We start from the raw sequence: 18846 nt of genomic DNA, 5'->3' as shown, positions 1-18846 counted from the left end.
TACACACAGCGGTCTCGTGATGTCTCTACACAGCTGCCTCGTAATGTCTGTACACACAGCTGTCTCGTGATTCTGTACACTGTTGCCTCGTGGTGTCTGTACATACAGCTGCCTCGTGATGTCTGTACACACCTGCCTCGTGGTGTCTGTACACACCTGCCTCGTGGTGTCTGTACACAGATGCCTCGTGATGTCTGTACACAGATGCCTCGTGATGTCTGTACACACAGGTGCCTTGTGATGTCTGTACACACCTGCCTCGTGGTGTCTGTACACACAGATGCCTCGTGATGTCTGTACACACAGATGCCTCGATGTGTCTGTACACACCTGCCTCGTGGTGTCTGTACACAGCTGCTTCGTGGTGTCTATACACAGCTGCCTCCTAGTGTCTGTACACAGCTGCATCGTGATGTCTGTACACACCTGCCTCGTGGTGTCTGTACACAGCTGCCTCGTGGTGTCTGTACACAACTACCGCGTGATGTCTGTACACAGCTGCCTCGTGGTGTCTGTACACAGCTGCCTCGTGTTGTCTGTACACAGCTGCCTCGTGATGTCTGTACACGGCTGCCTCGTGGTGACTGTACACAGCTGCCTCGTGGTGTCTGTACACAGCTTCCTCGTGGTGTCTGTACACAACTGCCGCGTGATGTCTGTACACAGCTGCCTCGTGGTGTCTGTACACAGCTGCCTCGTGGTGTCTGTACACAGCTGTCTCGTTATGTTTGTACACAGCTTCCTCGTAGTGTCTGTACACAGCTTCCTCGTGGTGTCTGTACACAGATTCCTCGTAGTGTCTGTACACAGCTGCCTCGTGGTGTTTGTACACTGCTGCCTCGTAATGTCTGTACACAGCTTCCTCGTAGTGTCTGTACACAGCTGCCTCGTGGTGTTTGTACACTGCTGCCTCGTAATGTCTGTACACAGCTGCCTCGTTATGTTTGTACACAGCTTCCTCGTAGTGTCTGTACACAGCTTCCTCGTGGTGTCTGTACACAGATTCCTCGTAGTGTCTGTACACAGGTGCCTCGTGGTGTTTGTACACTGCTGCCTCGTAATGTCTGTACACAGCTTCCTCGTAGTGTCTGTACACAGCTTCCTCGTGGTGTCTGTACACTGCTTCATTGTAGTGTCTGTACACAGCTCCCTCGTGGTGTCTTTACACAGCTGCCTCCTAGTGTCTGTACACTGCTGCCTCGTAATGTCTGTACACAGCTTCCTCGTAGTGTCTGTACACAGCTTCCTCGTGGTGTCTGTACACAGCTTCCTCGTAGTGTCTGTACACAGCTGCCTCGTTGTGTCTGTACACAGCTGCCTCCTAGTGTCTGTACACTGCTGCCTCGTAATGTCTGTACACAGCTTCTTCGTAATGCCTGTACACAGCTTCCTCGTGGTGTCTGTACACAGCTGCCTCGTGGTGTCTGTACACAGCTGCCTCGTAATGTCTGTACACAGCTGCCTCGTAGTGTCTGTACACAGCTTCCTCGTAGTGTCTGTACACAGCTTCCTCGTGGTGTCTGTACACAGCTGCCTCGTGGTGTCTGTACACAGCTTCCTCGTAGTGTCTGTACACGGCTTCCTCGTGGTGTCTATACACAGCTGCCTCGTGGTGTCTGTACACAGCTGCCTCGTGATGTCTGTACACAGCTTCCTCGTAGTGTCTGTACACAGCTTCCTCGTGGTGTCTATACACAGCTGCCTCGTGGTGTCTGTACACAGCTTCCTCGTAATGTCTGTACACAGCTGCCTCGTAGTGTCTATACACAGCTGCCTCGTGGTGTCTGTACACAGCTGCCTCGTGGTGTCTGTACACAGCTGCCTCGTAATGTCTATACACAGCTGCCTCGTAATGTCTGTACACAGCTGCCTCCTCGTGTCTGTACACAGCATCCTCGTAATGTCTGTACACAGCTGCCTCGTAATGTCTGTACACAGCTGCCTCCTCGTGTCTGTACACAGCTTCCTCGTGGTGTCTGTACACACTGCCAACAACATCATCGGTAATGAATCAAATATACTCGTAAACTCTCCACAGACGCTGTAGAGGGGAAATGTGGAGAGTTTACGAGTATGTTTGATTCATTACCGATGATGTTGCCTCGTGGTGTCTGTACACAGCTGCCCCGTAATGTCTGTACACAGCTGCCTCGTAATGTCTGTACACAGCTTCCTCGTAGAGTCTGTACACAGCTGCCTCGTGGTGTCTGTACACAGCTGCCTCGTAATGTCTATACACAGCTGCCTCATAATGTCTGTACACAGCTGCCTCCTCGTGTCTGTACACAGCTTCCTCGTAGTGTCTGTACACTGCTTCCTCGTAGTGTCTGTACACAGCTGCCTCGTGGTATCTGTACACTGCTGCCTCGTAATGTCTGTACACAGCTTCCTCGTAGAGTCTGTACACAGCTGCCTCGTGGTGTCTGTACACAGCTGCCTCGTAATGTCTGTACACAGCTGCCTCCTCGTGTCTGTACACAGCTTCCTCGTGGTGTCTGTACACAGCTTCCTCGTAATGTCTGTACACAGCTGCCTCCTCGTGTCTGTACACAGCTTCCTCGTGATGTCTGTACACAGCGGCCTCGTGGTGTCTGTACACAGCTGCCTCGTGGTGTCTGTACACAGCTTCCTCGTAATGTCTATACACAGCTGCCTCGTGGTGTCTGTACACAGCTTCCTCGTGGTGTCTGTACACAGCTGCCTCGTAATGTCTGTACACAGCTGCCTACTCGTGTCTGTACACAGCTTCCTCGTGGTGTCTGTACACAGCTGCCTCGTAATGTCTGTACACAGCTGCCTCGTAATGTCTATACACAGCTGCCTCGTAATGTCTGTAAACAGCTGCCTCCTCGTGTCTGTACACAGCTGCCTCGTGGTGTCTGTACACAGCTGCCTCGTAATGTCAGTACACAGCTGCCTCCTCGTGTCTGTACACAGCTTCCCCGTGGTGTCTGTACACAGCTGCCTCGTGGTGTCTGTACACAATGCAGCCTCGTGGTGTCTATACACAGCTGCCTCTTGGTGTCTGTACACAGCTGCCTCGTAATGTCTGTACACAGCTGCCTCGTAATGTCTATACACAGCTGCCTCGTAATGTCTGTACACAGCTGCCTCCTCGTGTCTGTACACAGCTTCCTCGTGGTGTCTGTACACAGCTGCCTCGTAATGTCTGTACACAGCTGCCTCCTCGTGTCTGTACACAGCTTCCTCGTGATGTCTGTACACAGGTGCCTCGTGGTGTCTGTACACAGCTGCCTCGTGGTGTCTGTACACAGCTGCCTCGTTATGTCTATACACAGCTGCCTCCTCGTGTCTGTACACAGCTTCCTCGTGGTGTCTGTACACAGCTGCCTCGTAATGTCTGTACACCGCTGCCTCCTCGTGTCTGTACACAGCATCCTCGTTGTGTCTGTACACAGCTGCCTCGTGGTGTCTGTACACACTGCAGCCTCGTGGTGTCTGTACACAGCTGCCTCGTGGTGTCTGTACACAGCTGCCTCGTAATGTCTGTACACAGCTGCCTCGTAATGTCTATACACAGCTGCCTCGTAATGTCTGTACACAGCTGCCTCCTCGTGTCTGTACACAGCTTCCTCGTGGTGTCTGTACACAGCTGCCTCGTAATGTCTGTACACAGCTGCCTCCTCGTGTCTGTACACAGCTTCCTCGTGATGTCTGTACACAGGTGCCTCGTGGTGTCTGTACACAGCTGCCTCGTGGTGTCTGTACACAGCTGCCTCGTAATGTCTATACACAGCTGCCTCCTCGTGTGTGTACACAGCTTCCTCGTGGTGTCTGTACACAGCTGCCTCGTGGTGTCTGTACACAATGCAGCCTCGTGGTGTCTGTACACAGCTGCCTCGTGGTGTCTGTACACACTGCAGCCTCGTGTAGTCTGTACACACTGCCAACAACATCATCGGTAATGAATCAAATATACTCGTAAACTCTCCACAGACGCTGCTGAGGGGAAATGTGGAGAGTTTACGAGTATGTTTGATTCATTACCGATGATGTTGCCTCGTGGTGTCTGTACACAGCTGCCTCGTAATGTCTGTACACAGCTGCCTCGTAATGTCTGTACACAGCTTCCTCGTAGAGTCTGTACACAGCTGCCTCGTGGTGTCTGTACACAGCTGCCTCGTAATGTCTATGCACAGCTGCCTCGTAATGTCTGTACACAGCTGCCTCCTCGTGTCTGTACACAGCTTCCTCGTAGTGTCTGTACACTGCTTCCTCGTAGTGTCTGTACACAGCTGCCTCGTGGTATCTGTACACTGCTGCCTCGTAATGTCTGTACACAGCTGCCTCGTAATGTCTGTACACAGCTTCCTCTTAGAGTCTGTACACAGCTGCCTCGTGGTGTCTGTACACAGCTGCCTCGTAATGTCTGTACACAGATGTTGTTGGCAGTTACATCTACAGGCTACAGTTACATCTACAGACTGTCCCAGTAACGACTACAGAGCATGGCCTCGTGGTCTGTCCTTCCGCTGTGGCGGTGTCTGTCCTTCTGCTGTGGCGGTGTCTGTCCTTCCCCTTTGGCGGTGTCTGTGCACTGACTGATGTCGAGGGTCAGGGTCAGAGGTCGTGGCGTTACGTCATGCGCACTGCCAACCGAAGTGCAGATGGTTGAAGTGTTGTAATAGTTGAAGAACATCCTTCACAGTTAATAAATTTAGACTGTGAGGATAATTAATTGTGGGCGTACGATGTGACTAAGTAAATGTTGTGGGAGTTTATGGAGTTTAAGTTGTTTATGTACTCGACCACGTTTGAGCTAATCTCAACGTTCTTAGTATATATATATATATATATATATATATATATATATATATGAATAACAATGCCAGGATAATACGTATATTTTGCTTAACATTTAATTCCCGTGTTGATTAGCGTAAAAATGAAGTTGTTTGTACTGAGTTCTCTTTTGCATACGTTGTTCTACATATCACACGGCAATGGAGCCCGACACTCGGGTGAAGAGATGGATCTCAGGAACATACGTCCTTGTATCAGTGGATGTCAGTACTTTGTTTCACTGTTTTTCAATATCTCTGGTAGGCTTCCCTTGATGGTAGCCTAGCAATGCCTAACGTGAGGATTTGGCGCATTATAAATACACACATTATTATTATTATGATTATTACACACAACCCGGACAGCGAATGGCCCTTCTCCCAGGAAGTACTGTCTAATGGAACCCACCCATAACTTTTCGGAGAATATGTAGACTCGAGCCTTCAGCCTCCAGCCAATGTCGGTCAACAGATTGGGAGGTACCAAACCTAAGGCATCGAGAACAATGGGGAGTCGGACAACTTGGTACTTGGGATGCAAGCGTGACAATTCGAAAGCGAGGTCCGCACATTTGCCATGTTTTTCCTGAATCTTGTCAATCACATACATGCCCAAAGGTACAGAAAGTTCAATGATATAAATGATTTCATTGAATTTATCAAAAAAAGGACAAGATGAGGTTTGTTGGCCTGGATAGGGCCAAGGCTGTATACGGGCCTATTCCAAAGAATTTTGTATTTATCATTTTTTTCGATTATTCGATATTCTTTGTCGTACCATGGATTGGTATCTGCGCAGGACCACAAGTATGGCGAAGACGGTAATAAAATCATCGCGCCACTCCATTTCTTCTTTCTTTCTTACTAAAAACGAAAATTTCAGTTGTGCTGTCATGGAGAGGGCAGAAAATACAGCCACAGTTCATCGCCAGAAAGAAGAATTCTAGTTTGCTTGTAGACGTATCATGTACATGTAATGAAGAGATTCTTTCGTCGTCCAAAATAAAACATATGTAGGTTGATGTGAAGGTTTAGTTCTCAATGTCCTGTGCTTAAATGATCATGAATGAAAACCCCGTGAGTGACGTCACACTGCTTGCCCTGTTATAACGCGATGTGCCCACGATGACTCGTTGTTCCGCTCCATGGGTTGAGGAAAACAGGTCATTGTTGACGCACCTCCTCACTGGGATAAATAGGTGGCGTTATGTCGGAGTCTTCATTCACACCACGACACACACTGTAAACATTAAAACATAACACGGAAACAGACGAAATTGGCTTTTAAAAGTTTTAACATGCGGAGCAAGTTGTTGGTCTCGATCGCGCTGGTGGTAAGTACTGGGGAGTTCATTTTTCAAAATGTGGTCAGTGACATCTGCATGTTTTAGTAATTATCACAAAGCTCTGTCATAACTATGCTTTATCTATTAAGAGAACTCTCACGATGCTAGGCATGCCATTGATTGTAGACTTGTCACCGTGTGCGAAAAATGGAAGAAAACAATGCATACCAGTTTTCCCGCTTGTATTTTCAAATTGTATTTTAATTTTTTATACAAATTCAACTGACTACAGTGGTACTGCAATATAAAAACACGTGTCGTCCATGGATATATGAGTGACGTCAAAGTTGGTTTGAACTTATATGTGTTGATATGTTAACATTGTCAAGGCAAGGGCACAAGGTTGAGATGTGGTTTAAGATATACAACATAATGCTGATTGGTAGGAATATTCTATGTACTGGAGCCCGTGCTAGGTTTGTATCAGTTATACGCGAGGTATTTAAGAGGCCAGCAGAGCCAGCACGGAAATGGTCTGGCCGGCGAGGTCACGTGTAGTATACAGTATTAAGTGGCGACTGTTTTTCTCCACGCTTTAGAACAACATACCGTGTTTTCAATTTAATATTCACTTGTTTTCTTGTTATTTCATGCAGTTTCATACGAAACAGTTTCTTGAGACGGGTATATGGCGCGCCTACAATTCCACAGTGATCAATGCTGCCAATATATAATATGATTCAATGGGAAATTCATTCATGTAATAGAATTCATGTTTTCTTCGTAAAACTCGCCTCATGGTAGGACATGTAGTTTTACAATAATATTTAGGCAGGTTCTGTTGCAAACAAACACAGTTATCCCACACATGCTGCGGTTGTAGCACTGGACGTAAGAGGATCGAGCCATACGTAGTTAACATGTTGTGTTTGTATATAAGTAAGTGAGTTACTATGTAACGTTATAGATCATCATGATGTGTTCGTCTATTTCAGACAAGGGTCTAAAAAGAATACCGTTCGGTATTTTGATAATTTAAAAAAAGAGCACTTGTGTCCGTTCGAAAAAAACGAGCTCCTAGACATTTAACAAAAATGCTCATCTCAAAACAAAATGCCCCTTAAAAAGGTTGCTCCGATTCCCTTGAACGGCCACGTAAATGCGACAGTTTCAATATTAAAACAACAATAGACATGCTGAAGACAATGCATGAATCGCGTGTACAACAGAATAGGAACAGTGAATAGGAAGTTATATACGGTAACGGGCACACGGGTATCACTAGTTAGCTTCACTAACGCACTGCATGTGTACACATTCATGACGTAACGGCCAATAGGATAGTAGTCGCTGCAGGTGCTGACAGCAGATACGCCTGGTGTTGACTGTCCATGTTGGGAAGCAAACTGCCGTTCACGTCAAGCCTCCATACGACAAGCCTCTACCACTCGACTATTGCCTTAATCGTGTGACATATCGGCTGTTAAATGGTTGTTTTGTATATTCACATCATCTGTATATATTATACGTAATATGTATATCAACACGCTTCAGTTATTTGAATGTTTATATCAGCCATGCTCGACTGGAGGTTGTAATCAATACGATAGTGGGTTCTGACTTATGTAAAGACGGGGGAGACGATCCAGTCAGGATGGGCAACGAATTGTGTTGTTGGAGTAGAATAAGACAAACTGAAACAGGTCACTGTCGACTTTTACGAGAAGGATGTGAAACTGGGGCACATTTTGCTTCGGAAGTAAATCAATTACACATTAAAGTCTAGCACAACAAAGACACACAAATAGGACACAGACTTGACCTCGAGACAAAAAAGGACATACATAACGTTGTCGGGCATACTTCGAGCTGAGCAGGTCTGCTGCCGGGAAATATCCCCTCATAATGAACTCGGTTTCAACTCTAGTGTGTAATTGAAATCAAATACGATGCCATTGTGCAAAATGTTAAAGTACGGCTTAGCTTCGGCCTACAATGCAAGTATGATGGGGTATAATATTTCATTAAAGAGTTACGTTCAGTCTTGAAAGAAACGCTGACCTTTCTTATCCGATTCCATGATATTAAGTAGTCCAGGCCATTATGTAATACTTTGAAACTGTAGTATCTGACACAGCGTACCGAGCAGGCAGACAGGTCATGCTTCTGTTAACAATATACATGGTCTTATAAAAAAACCTCGAAAATGTCTAGGCGTTTCATAAAATCCCAACTTCCTTCCCTCGATAACCATAGCAACAGTCGTTAATCCTTCTCTGCGATCTTTCAATGACTCCCTGAAATCACTGAGAGTAAGCTCTTGTCTTTTATTTCTTTACTATGATGTAACATCAACAGTCGTGGAATGAAAGATTGTCATCAAATAATGTTTGTCATTTATTTATTATTATACATTATTTATTTATGTATTACCATGTGAATTGCAACTTTATGATGATCGGATCACAGTATTGTATTTATGTGCTGACAGGAAGCTCCAGCAATCAGCGATCCTGCACATGTTGCCTGACTCTCTCTTTGTAAAAGTTACAGCTGTATCAGAATGTTGTCGAGAGATCCCCTCCTTGTTGTTAAAACTGGAAACACCTTTTTGTTACATTTCGTACCGTCATCATCCCGCGAGCTAATTACGTGTACACTGTTGTCAGGTGTGTCTGGGGATCGCAACACACGCCCGTCCCCGGCAAGAAACACCCCCAAAGAAGAAGTACCCACCTCCTGGGAGCTTCAAGACCCTCGACCCCCCGACAAACCTCACCATAGACCAGATTCTGACCAAACAGTTGGGTGGCATTGACGGTGAGTGGTGCACGGCGGTGACTGCCCTACACTCTATTTGTGTTGAACATTATTTAGAGCAGATGTATATAGTTAGGGATTCATCAGATATAGTTTTGAAGTAACCCTAGCCAAACATGTCCAAACGCCTGACCAAACCTCATCCAACGACCATATCTGGTTGCTGGCTCCTAGACGATAATATACGTACAACAGTACTCTCAATGTTTGTGTGGCTATTGTTACATTGTTGACGAACATCAATGTTGTGAACGTTTGTCCTTAAATTACCATACTTTAGAGGTCAATGACAGATATGTAAAGAAAGGCCTGCGAGTGGATCTTGTCAACAGTACTTAGCTCTAAGGCAATCGTAAGTCTAGCATATTATTACAAGATTCGTTTCGTTGATATCATTGACGCTAGATATTGAAGTATTGTTGTATGTTTACTACAGTTGCCGCCCACAGGATGGTCGCCCCAGGGGAGCACATCCTTGCCGAGTTAGACATGATGCTGACACAGGAACAGTTCCTCAACTTGTACCAGATGCCAAGCAGGTAGGTCCTTTATAGCGACTGTAACCAGATGCCCAGCGGGTAGGTCCTTTATAGCGACTATTACCAGATGCCCAGCTGGTAAGTCCATTATAGCGACTGTTACCAGATGCCCAGCTGGTAGGTCCCTTATAGCGACTGTTACCAGATGCCCAGCAGGTAGGTCCTTTATGGTGACTGTTACCAGATGCTCAGCAGGTTGGTCTTTTTGCGACTTGTGCCAGTTACCTAGCGGGTAGGTCCTTTATGGTGACTGTTACCAGATGCCCAGCGGGTAGGTCTTATAGCGACGTGTACCAGATGCCGAGCAGATTGGTCTTATTTCAGCGTGTGCCAGATTCCCAGCAGGCAGGTCTTATAGCGACTTGTACCAGATTCCAAGTAAGAAGGTCTTATAACAACTGTTACCAGATGCATAGCAGGTAGGTTCTTTATAGCGACTATTACCAGTTACCCAGCGGGTAGGTCTTTTATAGCGACTGTTACCAGCTGCCCAGCTGGTAGGTCCATTATAGCGACTGTTACCAGATGCACAGCTGGTAGGTCTTATAGCGGCCAAGCCAGATGCCAAGCATACGACTTCAATGATAAGTAGTATATGAGAGGTGCCCAGTATAGGTACCTGAGGGATGTACACCGGTGTCCAGTATAGGTAACTGAGGGATATACATTGGTGCCCAGTATAGGTAACTGAGGGATGTACACTGGTGCCCAGTGTAGGTAACTGAGGGATGTACACTGGTGCCCCGTGTAGGTAACTGAGGGATGTACACTGGTGCCCCGTGTAGGTAACTGATGGATGTACACTGGTGCCCCGTGTAGGTAACTGAGGTATGTACATTGTTGCCCAGTATAGGCAACTGAGGGATGTACATTGGTGTCCAGTGTAGGTACCTGAGGGATGTACACTGGTGCCCAGTGTAGGTAACTGAGGGATGTACATTGGTGCCCCGTGTAGGTAACTGAGGGATGTACACTGGTGCCCCGTGTAGGTAACTGAGGGATGTACACTGGTGCCCAGTGTAGGTAACTGAGGGATGTACACTGGTGCCCAGTATAGGTTACTGAGGGATGTACACTGGTGCCCAGTATAGGTAACTGAGGGATGTACACTGGTGCCCAGTGTAGGTAACTGAGGGATGTACACTGGTGCCCAGTGTAGGTAACTGAGGGATGTACACTGGTGCCCAGTATAGGTTACTGAGGGATGTACACTGGTGCCCAGTATAGGTAACTGATGGATGTACACTGGTGCCCCGTGTAGGTAACTGAGGGATGTACATTGTTGCCCAGTATAGGTAACTAAGGGATGTACACTGGTGCCCAGTGTAGGTAACTGAGGGATGTACACTGGTGCCTAGTGTAGGTAACTGAGGGATGTACACTGGTGCCCAGTGTAGGTAACTGAGGGATGTACTATGGTCCCCAGTATAGGTAAATGAGGGATGTACATTAGTGCCCAGTGTAGATAACTGAGGGATGTACACTGGTGCCCCGTGTAACTAACTGAGGGATGTACATTAGTGCCCAGTGTAGGTAACTGAGGGATGTACACTGGTGCCCCGTGTAACTAACTGAGGGATTTACACTGGTGCCCAGTATAGGTAACGGAGGGATGTACACTGGTGCCCAGTGTAGGTAACTGAGGGATGTACACCGGTGCTAGTGTAGGTAACTGAGGGATGTACACTGGTGCCCCGTGTAGGCAACTGAGGGATGTACACTGGCGCCCAGTATAGGTAACTGAGGAGGGATGTACACTGGTGCCCCGTGTAGGTAACTGATGGATGTACACTGGTGCCCAGTATAGGTAACTGAGGAGGGATGTACACTGGTGCCCCGTGTAGGTAACTGATGGATGTACACTGGTGCCCAGTGTAGGTAACTGAGGGATGTACACTGGTGCCCAGTATAGGTAACTAAGGGATGTACACTGGTGCCCCGTGTAGGTAACTGATGGATGTACACTGGTGCCCAGTGTAGGTAACTGATGGATGTACACTGGTGCCCAGTGTAGGTAACTGAGGGATGTACACTGGTGCCCCGTGTAGGTAACTGATGGATGTACACTGGTGCCCAGTGTAGGTAACTGAGGGATGTACACTGGTGCCCAGTATAGGTAACTGAGGGATGTACACTGGTGCCCAGTGTAGGTAACTGAGGGATGTACATTGGTGCCCCGTGTAGGTAACTGAGGGATGTACACCGGTGCTAGTGTAGGTAACTGAGGGATGTACACTGGTGCCCAGTGTAGGTAACTAAGGGATGTACATGGGTGCCCAGTATAGGTAACTGAGGGATGTACACTGGTGCCCAGTATAGGCAACTGAGGGATGTACATTGGTGCCCCGTCTAGGTAACTGAGGGATGTACATTGGTGCCCCGTATAGGTAACTGAGGGATGTACACTGGTGCCAAGTGTAGGCAACTGAGGGATGTACACTGGTGCCCAGTATAGGTAACTGAGGGATGTTCACTGATGCCCAGTATAGGTAACTGAGGGATGTACATTGGTGCCCCGTATAGGTAACTGAGGGATGTACACTGGTGCCCAGTGTAGGTTACTGAGGGATGTACACTGGTGCCCAGTATAGGTAACTGAGGGATGTACATTGGTGCCCCGTATAGGTAACTGAGGGATGTACCCTGGTGCACAGTATAGGTAACTGAGGGATTTACATTGGTGCCCAGTATAGGTAACTGAGGGATGTACATTGGTGCCCAGTACAGGTAACTAAGGGGTGTACACTGGTGCCCCGTGTAGGTAACTAAGGGGTGTACACTGGTGCCCAGTGTAGGTAACTGGGGGATGTACACTGGTGCCCAGTGTAGGTAACTGAGGTATGTACACTGGTGCCCAGTGTAGGTAACTGAGGGATGTACACTGGTGCCCAGTGTAGGTAACGTAGGGATGTACACTGGTGCCCAGTATAGGTAACTGAGGGATGTACACTGGTGCCCAGTATAGGCAAATGAGGGATGTACATTGGTGCCCCTTGTAGGTAACTGAGGGATGTACATTGGTGCCCAGTATAGGTAGCTGAGGGATGTACACTGGTGCCCCGTGTAGGTAACTGAGGGATGTACACTGGTGCCCATGTAGCTGAGTGATGTACATTGGTGCCCAGTGTAGGTAACTAAGAGATGTACACTGGTGCCCAGTATAGGTAACTGAGGGATGTACCCTGGCGCCCAGTGTAGGTAACTAAGAGATGTACACTGGTGCCCAGTATAGGTAACTGAGGGATGTACACTGGTGCCCCGTGTAGGTAACTGATGGATGTACACTGGTGCCAAGTGTAGGCAACTGAGGGATGTACACTGGTGCCCAGTATAGGTAACTGAGGGATGTTCACTGATGCCCAGTATAGGTAACTGAGGGATGTACACTGGTGCCCAGTATAGGCAACTGAGGGATGTACATTGGTGCCCCGTCTAGGTAACTGAGGGATGTACATTGGTGCCCCGTATAGGTAACTGAGGGATGTACACTGGTGCCAAGTGTAGGCAACTGAGGGATGTACACTGGTGCCCAGTATAGGTAACTGAGGGATGTTCACTGATGCCCAGTATAGGTAACTGAGGGATGTACATTGATGTCCCGTATAGGTAACTGAGGGATGTACACTGGTGCCCAGTGTAGGTTACTGAGGGATGTACACTGGTGCCCAGTATAGGTAACTGAGGGATGTACATTGGTGCCCCGTATAGGTAACTGAGGGATGTACCCTGGTGCACAGTATAGGTAACTGAGGGATTTACATTGGTGCCCAGTATAGGTAACTGAGGGATGTACACTGGTTCCCAGTACAGGTAACTAAGGGGTGTACACTGGTGCCCCGTGTAGGTAACTAAGGGGTGTACACTGGTGCCCAGTGTAGGTAACTGGGGGATGTACACTGGTGCCCAGTGTAGGTAACTGAGGTATGTACACTGGTGCCCCGTGTAGGTAACTGAGGGATGTACACTGGTGCCCAGTGTAGGTAACGTAGGGATGTACACTGGTGCCCAGTATAGGTAACTGAGGGATGTACACTGGTGCCCAGTATAGGCAAATGAGGGATGTACATTGGTGCCCCTTGTGGGTAACTGAGGGATGTACATTGGTGCCCAGTATAGGTAGCTGAGGGATGTACACTGGTGCCCCGTGTAGGTAACTGAGGGATGTACACTGGTGCTTATGTAGCTGAGTGATGTACATTGGTGCCCAGTGTAGGTAACTAAGAGATGTACACTGGTGCCCAGTATAGGTAACTGAGGGATGTACCCTGGCGCCCAGTGTAGGTAACTAAGAGATGTACACTGGTGCCCAGTATAGGTAACTGAAGGATGTACACTGGTGCCCCGTGTAGGTAACTGAGGGATGTACACTGGTGCCCATGTAGCTGAGTGATGTACATTGGTGCCCAGTGTAGGTAACTAAGAGATGTACACTGGTGCCCAGTATAGGTAACTGAGGGATGTACACTGGTGCTCAGTATAGGTAACTGAGTGATGACATTGGTGCCCAGTATAGGTAACTAAGGGATGTACACTGGTCCCCAGTATAGGTAACTTAGGGATGTACAATGGTGCCCAGTGTAGGTAACTGAGGGATGTACACTGGTGCCCAGTGTAGGTTACTGAGGGATGTACACTGGTGCCCAGTATAGGTAACTGAGGGATGTACATTGGTGCCCCGTATAGGTAACTGAGGGATGTACCCTGGTGCACAGTATAGGTAACTGAGGGATTTACATTGGTGCTCAGTATAGGTAACTGAGGGATGTACATTGGTGCCCAGTACAGGTAACTAAGGGGTGTACACTGGTGCCCCGTGTAGGTAACTAAGGGGTGTACACTGGTGCCCAGTGTAGGTAACTGGGGGATGTACACTGGTGCCCAGTGTAGGTAACTGAGGTATGTACACTGGTGCCCCGTGTAGGTAACTGAGGGATGTACACTGGTGCCCAGTGTAGGTAACGTAGGGATGTACACTGGTGCCCAGTATAGGTAACTGAGGGATGTACACTGGTGCCCAGTATAGGCAAATGAGGGATGTACATTGGTGGCCCTTGTGGGTAACTGAGGGATGTACATTGGTGCCCAGTATAGGTAGCTGAGGGATGTACACTGGTGCCCCGTGTAGGTAACTGAGGGATGTACACTGGTGCTTATGTAGCTGAGTGATGTACATTGGTGCCCAGTGTAGGTAACTAAGAGATGTACACTGGTGCCCAGTATAGGTAACTGAGGGATGTACCCTGGCGCCCAGTGTAGGTAACTAAGAGATGTACACTGGTGCCCAGTATAGGTAACTGAGGGATGTACACTGGTGCCCCGTGTAGGTAACTGATGGATGTACACTGGTGCCCATGTAGCTGAGTGATGTACATTGGTGCCCAGTGTAGGTAACTAAGAGATGTACACTGGTGCCCAGTATAGGTAACTGAGGGATGTACACTGGTGCCCAGTATAGGCAAATGAGGGATGACATTGGTGCCCAGTATAGGTAACTAAGGGATGTACACTGGTCCCCAGTATAGGTAACTTAGGGATGTACAATGGTGCCCAGTGTAGGTAACTGAGGGATGTACACTGGTGCCCAGTATAGGTAACTGAGTGATGACATTGGTGCCCAGTGTTTGGTAACTGAGGGATGTACACTGGTGTCCAGTATAGGCAACTGAGGGATGTACACTGTGCCAAGTATAGGCAAATGAGGGATGTACACTGGTGCCCCTTGTAGGTAACTGAGGGATGTACACTGGTGCCCAGTATATGTAACTGAGGGATGTACACTGGTGCCCAGTATAGGAGGGATGCACACTGGTGCCCAGTATAGGCAACTGAGGGATGTACACTGGTGCCAAGTATAGGCAAATGAGGGATGTACACTGGTGCCCCGTGTAGGTAACTGAGGGATGTACACTGGTGCCCAGTATATGTAACTGAGGGATGTACACTGGTGCCCAGTATATGTAACTGTGGGATGTACACTGGTGCCCAGTATATGTAACTGAGGGATGTACATTGGTGCCCAGTATAGGAGGGATGCACACTGGTACCCAGTATAGGTAACTGAGGGATGTACTCTGGTGGCCCGTGTAGGTAACTGAGGGATATACACTGGTGGCCCGTGTAGGTAACTGAGGGATGTACACTGGTGCCCAGTATATGTAACTGAGGGATGTACATTGGTGCCCAGTATAGGAGGGATGCACATTGGTGCCCAGTTTAGGTAACTGAGGGATGTACACTGGTGGCCCGTGTAGGTAACTGAGGGATGTACACTGGTGCCCAGTATATGTAACTGAGGGATGTACATTGGTGCCCAGTATAGGAGGGATGCACATTGGTGCCCAGTTTAGGTAACTGAGGGATGTACACTGGTGGCCAGTGTAGGTAACTGAGATTTTGCCTGATGACCTTTTTGACGTAGATGACCGCACTGGGTCAGGATGTGAAAATGGGGAATGTATGTTTCGTGAGAACCGATTTTCTATCGATGTCTCCTGCGTTTCCTGATGTGGACGCATAACAAAGATCTACCCGTTGCGAGGAAGGGACAATGGTGACACCACGATACGCTCGTAGGTTTAGTTACAGTATCATCTGACATCCTGGCATTGTCCCTGATAGATAAGTCACGTTTCCTGTTTCTATACAAACCGCCTTGTGGTTGTTGCTTCAACTCAGAGGCCGACATCGATGATGTGAACATTGTCCCCTTTCTATGTGTATTTAATGAGTGTTCGCTCTCCACTCAAATGGAATATTTATATCACGATTCACAGGCTTTCGTGATTTCAGGCTGCAGATTTGTTGTGACTTGAATGACGGGCAAATCGCGTTATATATACACACGGTTAAAGTCTCTTCAACAACCAATACATTTCCTTTGATTGCGAACATGTGATCTACAGTATGCTCATCTTACTTCAGCGTTCTCAACAACAAACTACTACTACTACAAAACCTATTTCTTACTTTTTGTAAACGACGATAAAGCTGTAAAGGACTAAAGTAACGACTTCTGTCATCTACGCTCGCCAGTACATGAAGGGAAACTCCTTTACTTTGCATGTGAGAAAGTTTCACCAGCTTCTATGTCTATGTGTTTGCTGGTGGCGGTAGACGACACCCCTGTAGAAACCCAACCTTAAATTAAATTGTGAGTAAACACATGTCTAGAAATGGGTATGGCCGGACATCACTTTTTATATGGAAACGTTAAGTCATTGAGTACCTGGATGCACTAACCTTCCCACTGACTAGGAATGTCACTCTTTGTGGGCTCTACCTACGAATAAACCCCTCGTTGTAACGCGAGGACAGGTACATGTATGTACAGAGCGTGTGATGTTACCAGCCAATCAGCGTAGGAGTGGCTTACAATACCTTTCTTACTGCGTCGGTCACACGTTTCAGGTGAGTTGATTGGTGGAATGCGAGACATTCAACACAAGGCACACTTCTACGGAAAACTATGACGATGATAGCGATTCCATATATGGTCATTAATTTTAATATTTCGACCGGTGTCATTCAGAGCTGTGTGTGTAGATCAATATTGATACTATATTTCATGAATGAATACCTAGATTTTATGAAGTCTTACAGTGGTATACATTTGAAATAAACTTTACAATGTTACAATGCTATGTTTTTCTGTTGGCAATGGACGGTGAATATGTTGGGGTATTTGTAACTACCCTATAATGCTATTTCTCCTCGACATAACATCGTTCTGAAACAAAGGGTTTAAATGTTTTAACCATTTGAAAATTCGTGTCATATATTTGACCGCTGTCAGAAATAGTGTTTCTAATAATGGTCTTTTTGAAATACTTGAAGCACTAAATATTTGACAGTGTGGGAACACTTGCTATTGTGTGGATATGCTAAGATATTCCTTAACAACGTCACATGTTCCACGGACTAATTAACTATTAGGCCCACATTACTGAATATACTCTTTGTTCTGTTAATTTACTATCTAGAAGAAGAGATTGTTATAAGACATAACAATCTGCAGGTCGTGTTTTTGTAACATAAAACGTAATAACAAATGCAGACTGCAACAGGTCAACAGACTGCATAATGCGGAACCCTGCAGATCCACTACAGGACAGAAGAAAAGATAAAACCTGAAATCGTTGTGAAGGTTATCATGTGCGAATGAGAATTAGAGATTGACTTTTTCAGCACTTGTTGATTTTGGACTTATAAATATCACCGCATCAAAAGACAGCTACATAAAATAGGCTGAATTCTCCATTATTGGAACATGAAAACATCTCTGACCCAAGCTAATTTTTTAACGTAACGAAAGTACAAACATGGAGAGCAATACAACCCGGATCACTGACTCTGTCACAGTTAGAACTTCTCGAAAGGTTTGTTGTCCGTCCATATCAGCAGGTCCGATCATTTCTATAACGGAGTCAGATTGTCCATTCTTCATGTATCTCCTTTCCCTTGAACCCCTGGTCCACGCTCTTAAACATGTGGGAGGCATTTGGTGTGTCATCTAAACGAGTGAACAGTTTCTGAATATTTACAAACTTGAATATTAGAAAAAACCAACGCACAAATACCCAACACTATATATCTTTGAACGAATCGAGGTCGGCTGATACGCTGGTATGTATTGGATTATTATGTTGTGTCTTGCAGTGACAAGAAGATGCACTCTACATCAGGCCGGGAGAAGCGGAAGGCGGCCAGAGATGTCTTACTGCGATGGACCAGCTCCGAGATACCCTATACATTTGCCCCGGGTCACTTCGGTAAGGCCAGATACCGAGTTCCAAACACTTGTATCACTGTACTCATCATTGTGCCACATAGAATGCCCTTTGTATGCAGGGCGGACGAGCAATGGACTGAGTTTGCACATCTGTGGATGGAAATCTGCACCCCACATCGATGCGCTCAGGCTTATTTCCGTCCGTGTCGCTGATACACATATTTTCTACATTTGAAGCATTTTTAAAATTTCGTCCTCATATGCTGTGAAGCTTTATCTATCCGATATCAAACTTATAACACCCAAACAGATGGAGCCATAGCATAGCTGACATGTGATATCTGTTTCCGATGTGTTACATTTGTAACTGTCACGCCTTGTAACTGAACAGTTTGCGTATTCTAAAAAATGGATGCTAATGGACATAGCAGAAACAAACTCCGTGTGAATATTTATTCATTGAAAAATAAATCAGCCGGGAGAAATATAAAACATTCCCCACGAGAACCTGGGTTAGTATAGGTACACAGGACACTGCTGCTGGTCGTACGTTGCGACTATTGATCTCGTGCTGAGGCTCGGTGACTTGGTGGATTGCGTGTCATCGTACCCCGACAGTAAGGGACGTTGCTCATGATATCAGCCACTGGTATATCATTGCAGTCTAGAAT

At 46.9% G+C, this 18846-nt stretch overlaps 3 protein-coding genes across 5 annotated transcripts in view; 1 reads left to right on the top strand and 2 right to left on the bottom strand.

Moving 5' to 3' along the window:
• Positions 1-385: 385 nt before the first annotated feature.
• LOC125377466 lies at positions 386-3917 on the bottom strand. The gene is made up of 5 exons (XM_048391043.1): positions 3490-3917; positions 2790-3385; positions 2118-2697; positions 1335-1985; positions 386-1136 (listed from the first exon to the last, which is right to left on the bottom strand). The coding sequence occupies exons 1-5, from the start codon at positions 3915-3917 to the stop codon at positions 386-388; spliced, it is 3006 nt and encodes a 1001-aa protein (XP_048247000.1).
• Positions 3918-3984: 67 nt separating this feature from the next.
• Positions 3985-4660, bottom strand: LOC124110395 (histidine-rich glycoprotein-like). Its single transcript, XM_048391042.1, has 2 exons — positions 4443-4660; positions 3985-4318 (listed from the first exon to the last, which is right to left on the bottom strand). Exons 1-2 carry the CDS (start codon positions 4658-4660, stop codon positions 3985-3987), a joined length of 552 nt encoding a protein of 183 aa, XP_048246999.1.
• Positions 4661-5943: 1283 nt separating this feature from the next.
• The window catches only part of LOC124110372 (zinc metalloproteinase nas-15-like), a 30960-nt gene continuing 18057 nt past the window's right edge, over positions 5944-18846 (top strand). For all 3 annotated transcript variants that reach the window (XM_046469686.2, XM_046469687.2, XM_046469685.2), the window contains exons 1-4: positions 5944-6136; positions 8758-8908; positions 9345-9447; positions 18103-18215. In XM_046469686.2, the coding sequence (XP_046325642.2) occupies positions 6101-6136; positions 8758-8908; positions 9345-9447; positions 18103-18215 (403 nt within the window). In that variant the 5' untranslated portion in view covers positions 5944-6100. The remainder of the gene's footprint in view (positions 6137-8757; positions 8909-9344; positions 9448-18102; positions 18216-18846) is intronic.

This window comes from Haliotis rufescens, unplaced genomic scaffold, assembly GCF_023055435.1.
Source record: "Haliotis rufescens isolate VD_foot unplaced genomic scaffold, xgHalRufe1.0.p SCAF_9, whole genome shotgun sequence".
Lineage (NCBI taxonomy): Eukaryota > Metazoa > Mollusca > Gastropoda > Lepetellida > Haliotidae > Haliotis > Haliotis rufescens.
This window is presented reverse-complemented; position numbering and strand designations above follow the sequence as displayed.

Bases quoted from the DNA above. Each gene is read 5' to 3' on its own strand.
- LOC125377466 (XM_048391043.1), bottom strand. From the start codon at position 3,917: ATGTTGTTGGCAGTGTGTACAGACTACACGAGGCTGCAGTGTGTACAG. The intron at 3,386-3,489 runs GTACAGACACCA...TGCTGTGTACAG, and splicing joins AGACATTACGAGGCAGCTGT to ACACGAGGAGGCAGCGGTGT. The intron at 1,986-2,117 runs GTACAGACACCA...TGTTGTTGGCAG, and splicing joins AGACATTACGGGGCAGCTGT to TGTGTACAGACACCACGAGG.
- LOC124110395 (XM_048391042.1), bottom strand. From the start codon at position 4,660: ATGTTCTTCAACTATTACAACACTTCAACCATCTGCACTTCGGTTGGC. The intron at 4,319-4,442 runs GTAGATGTAACT...AGCTGTGTACAG, and splicing joins AGTCGTTACTGGGACAGTCT to ACATTACGAGGCAGCTGTGT.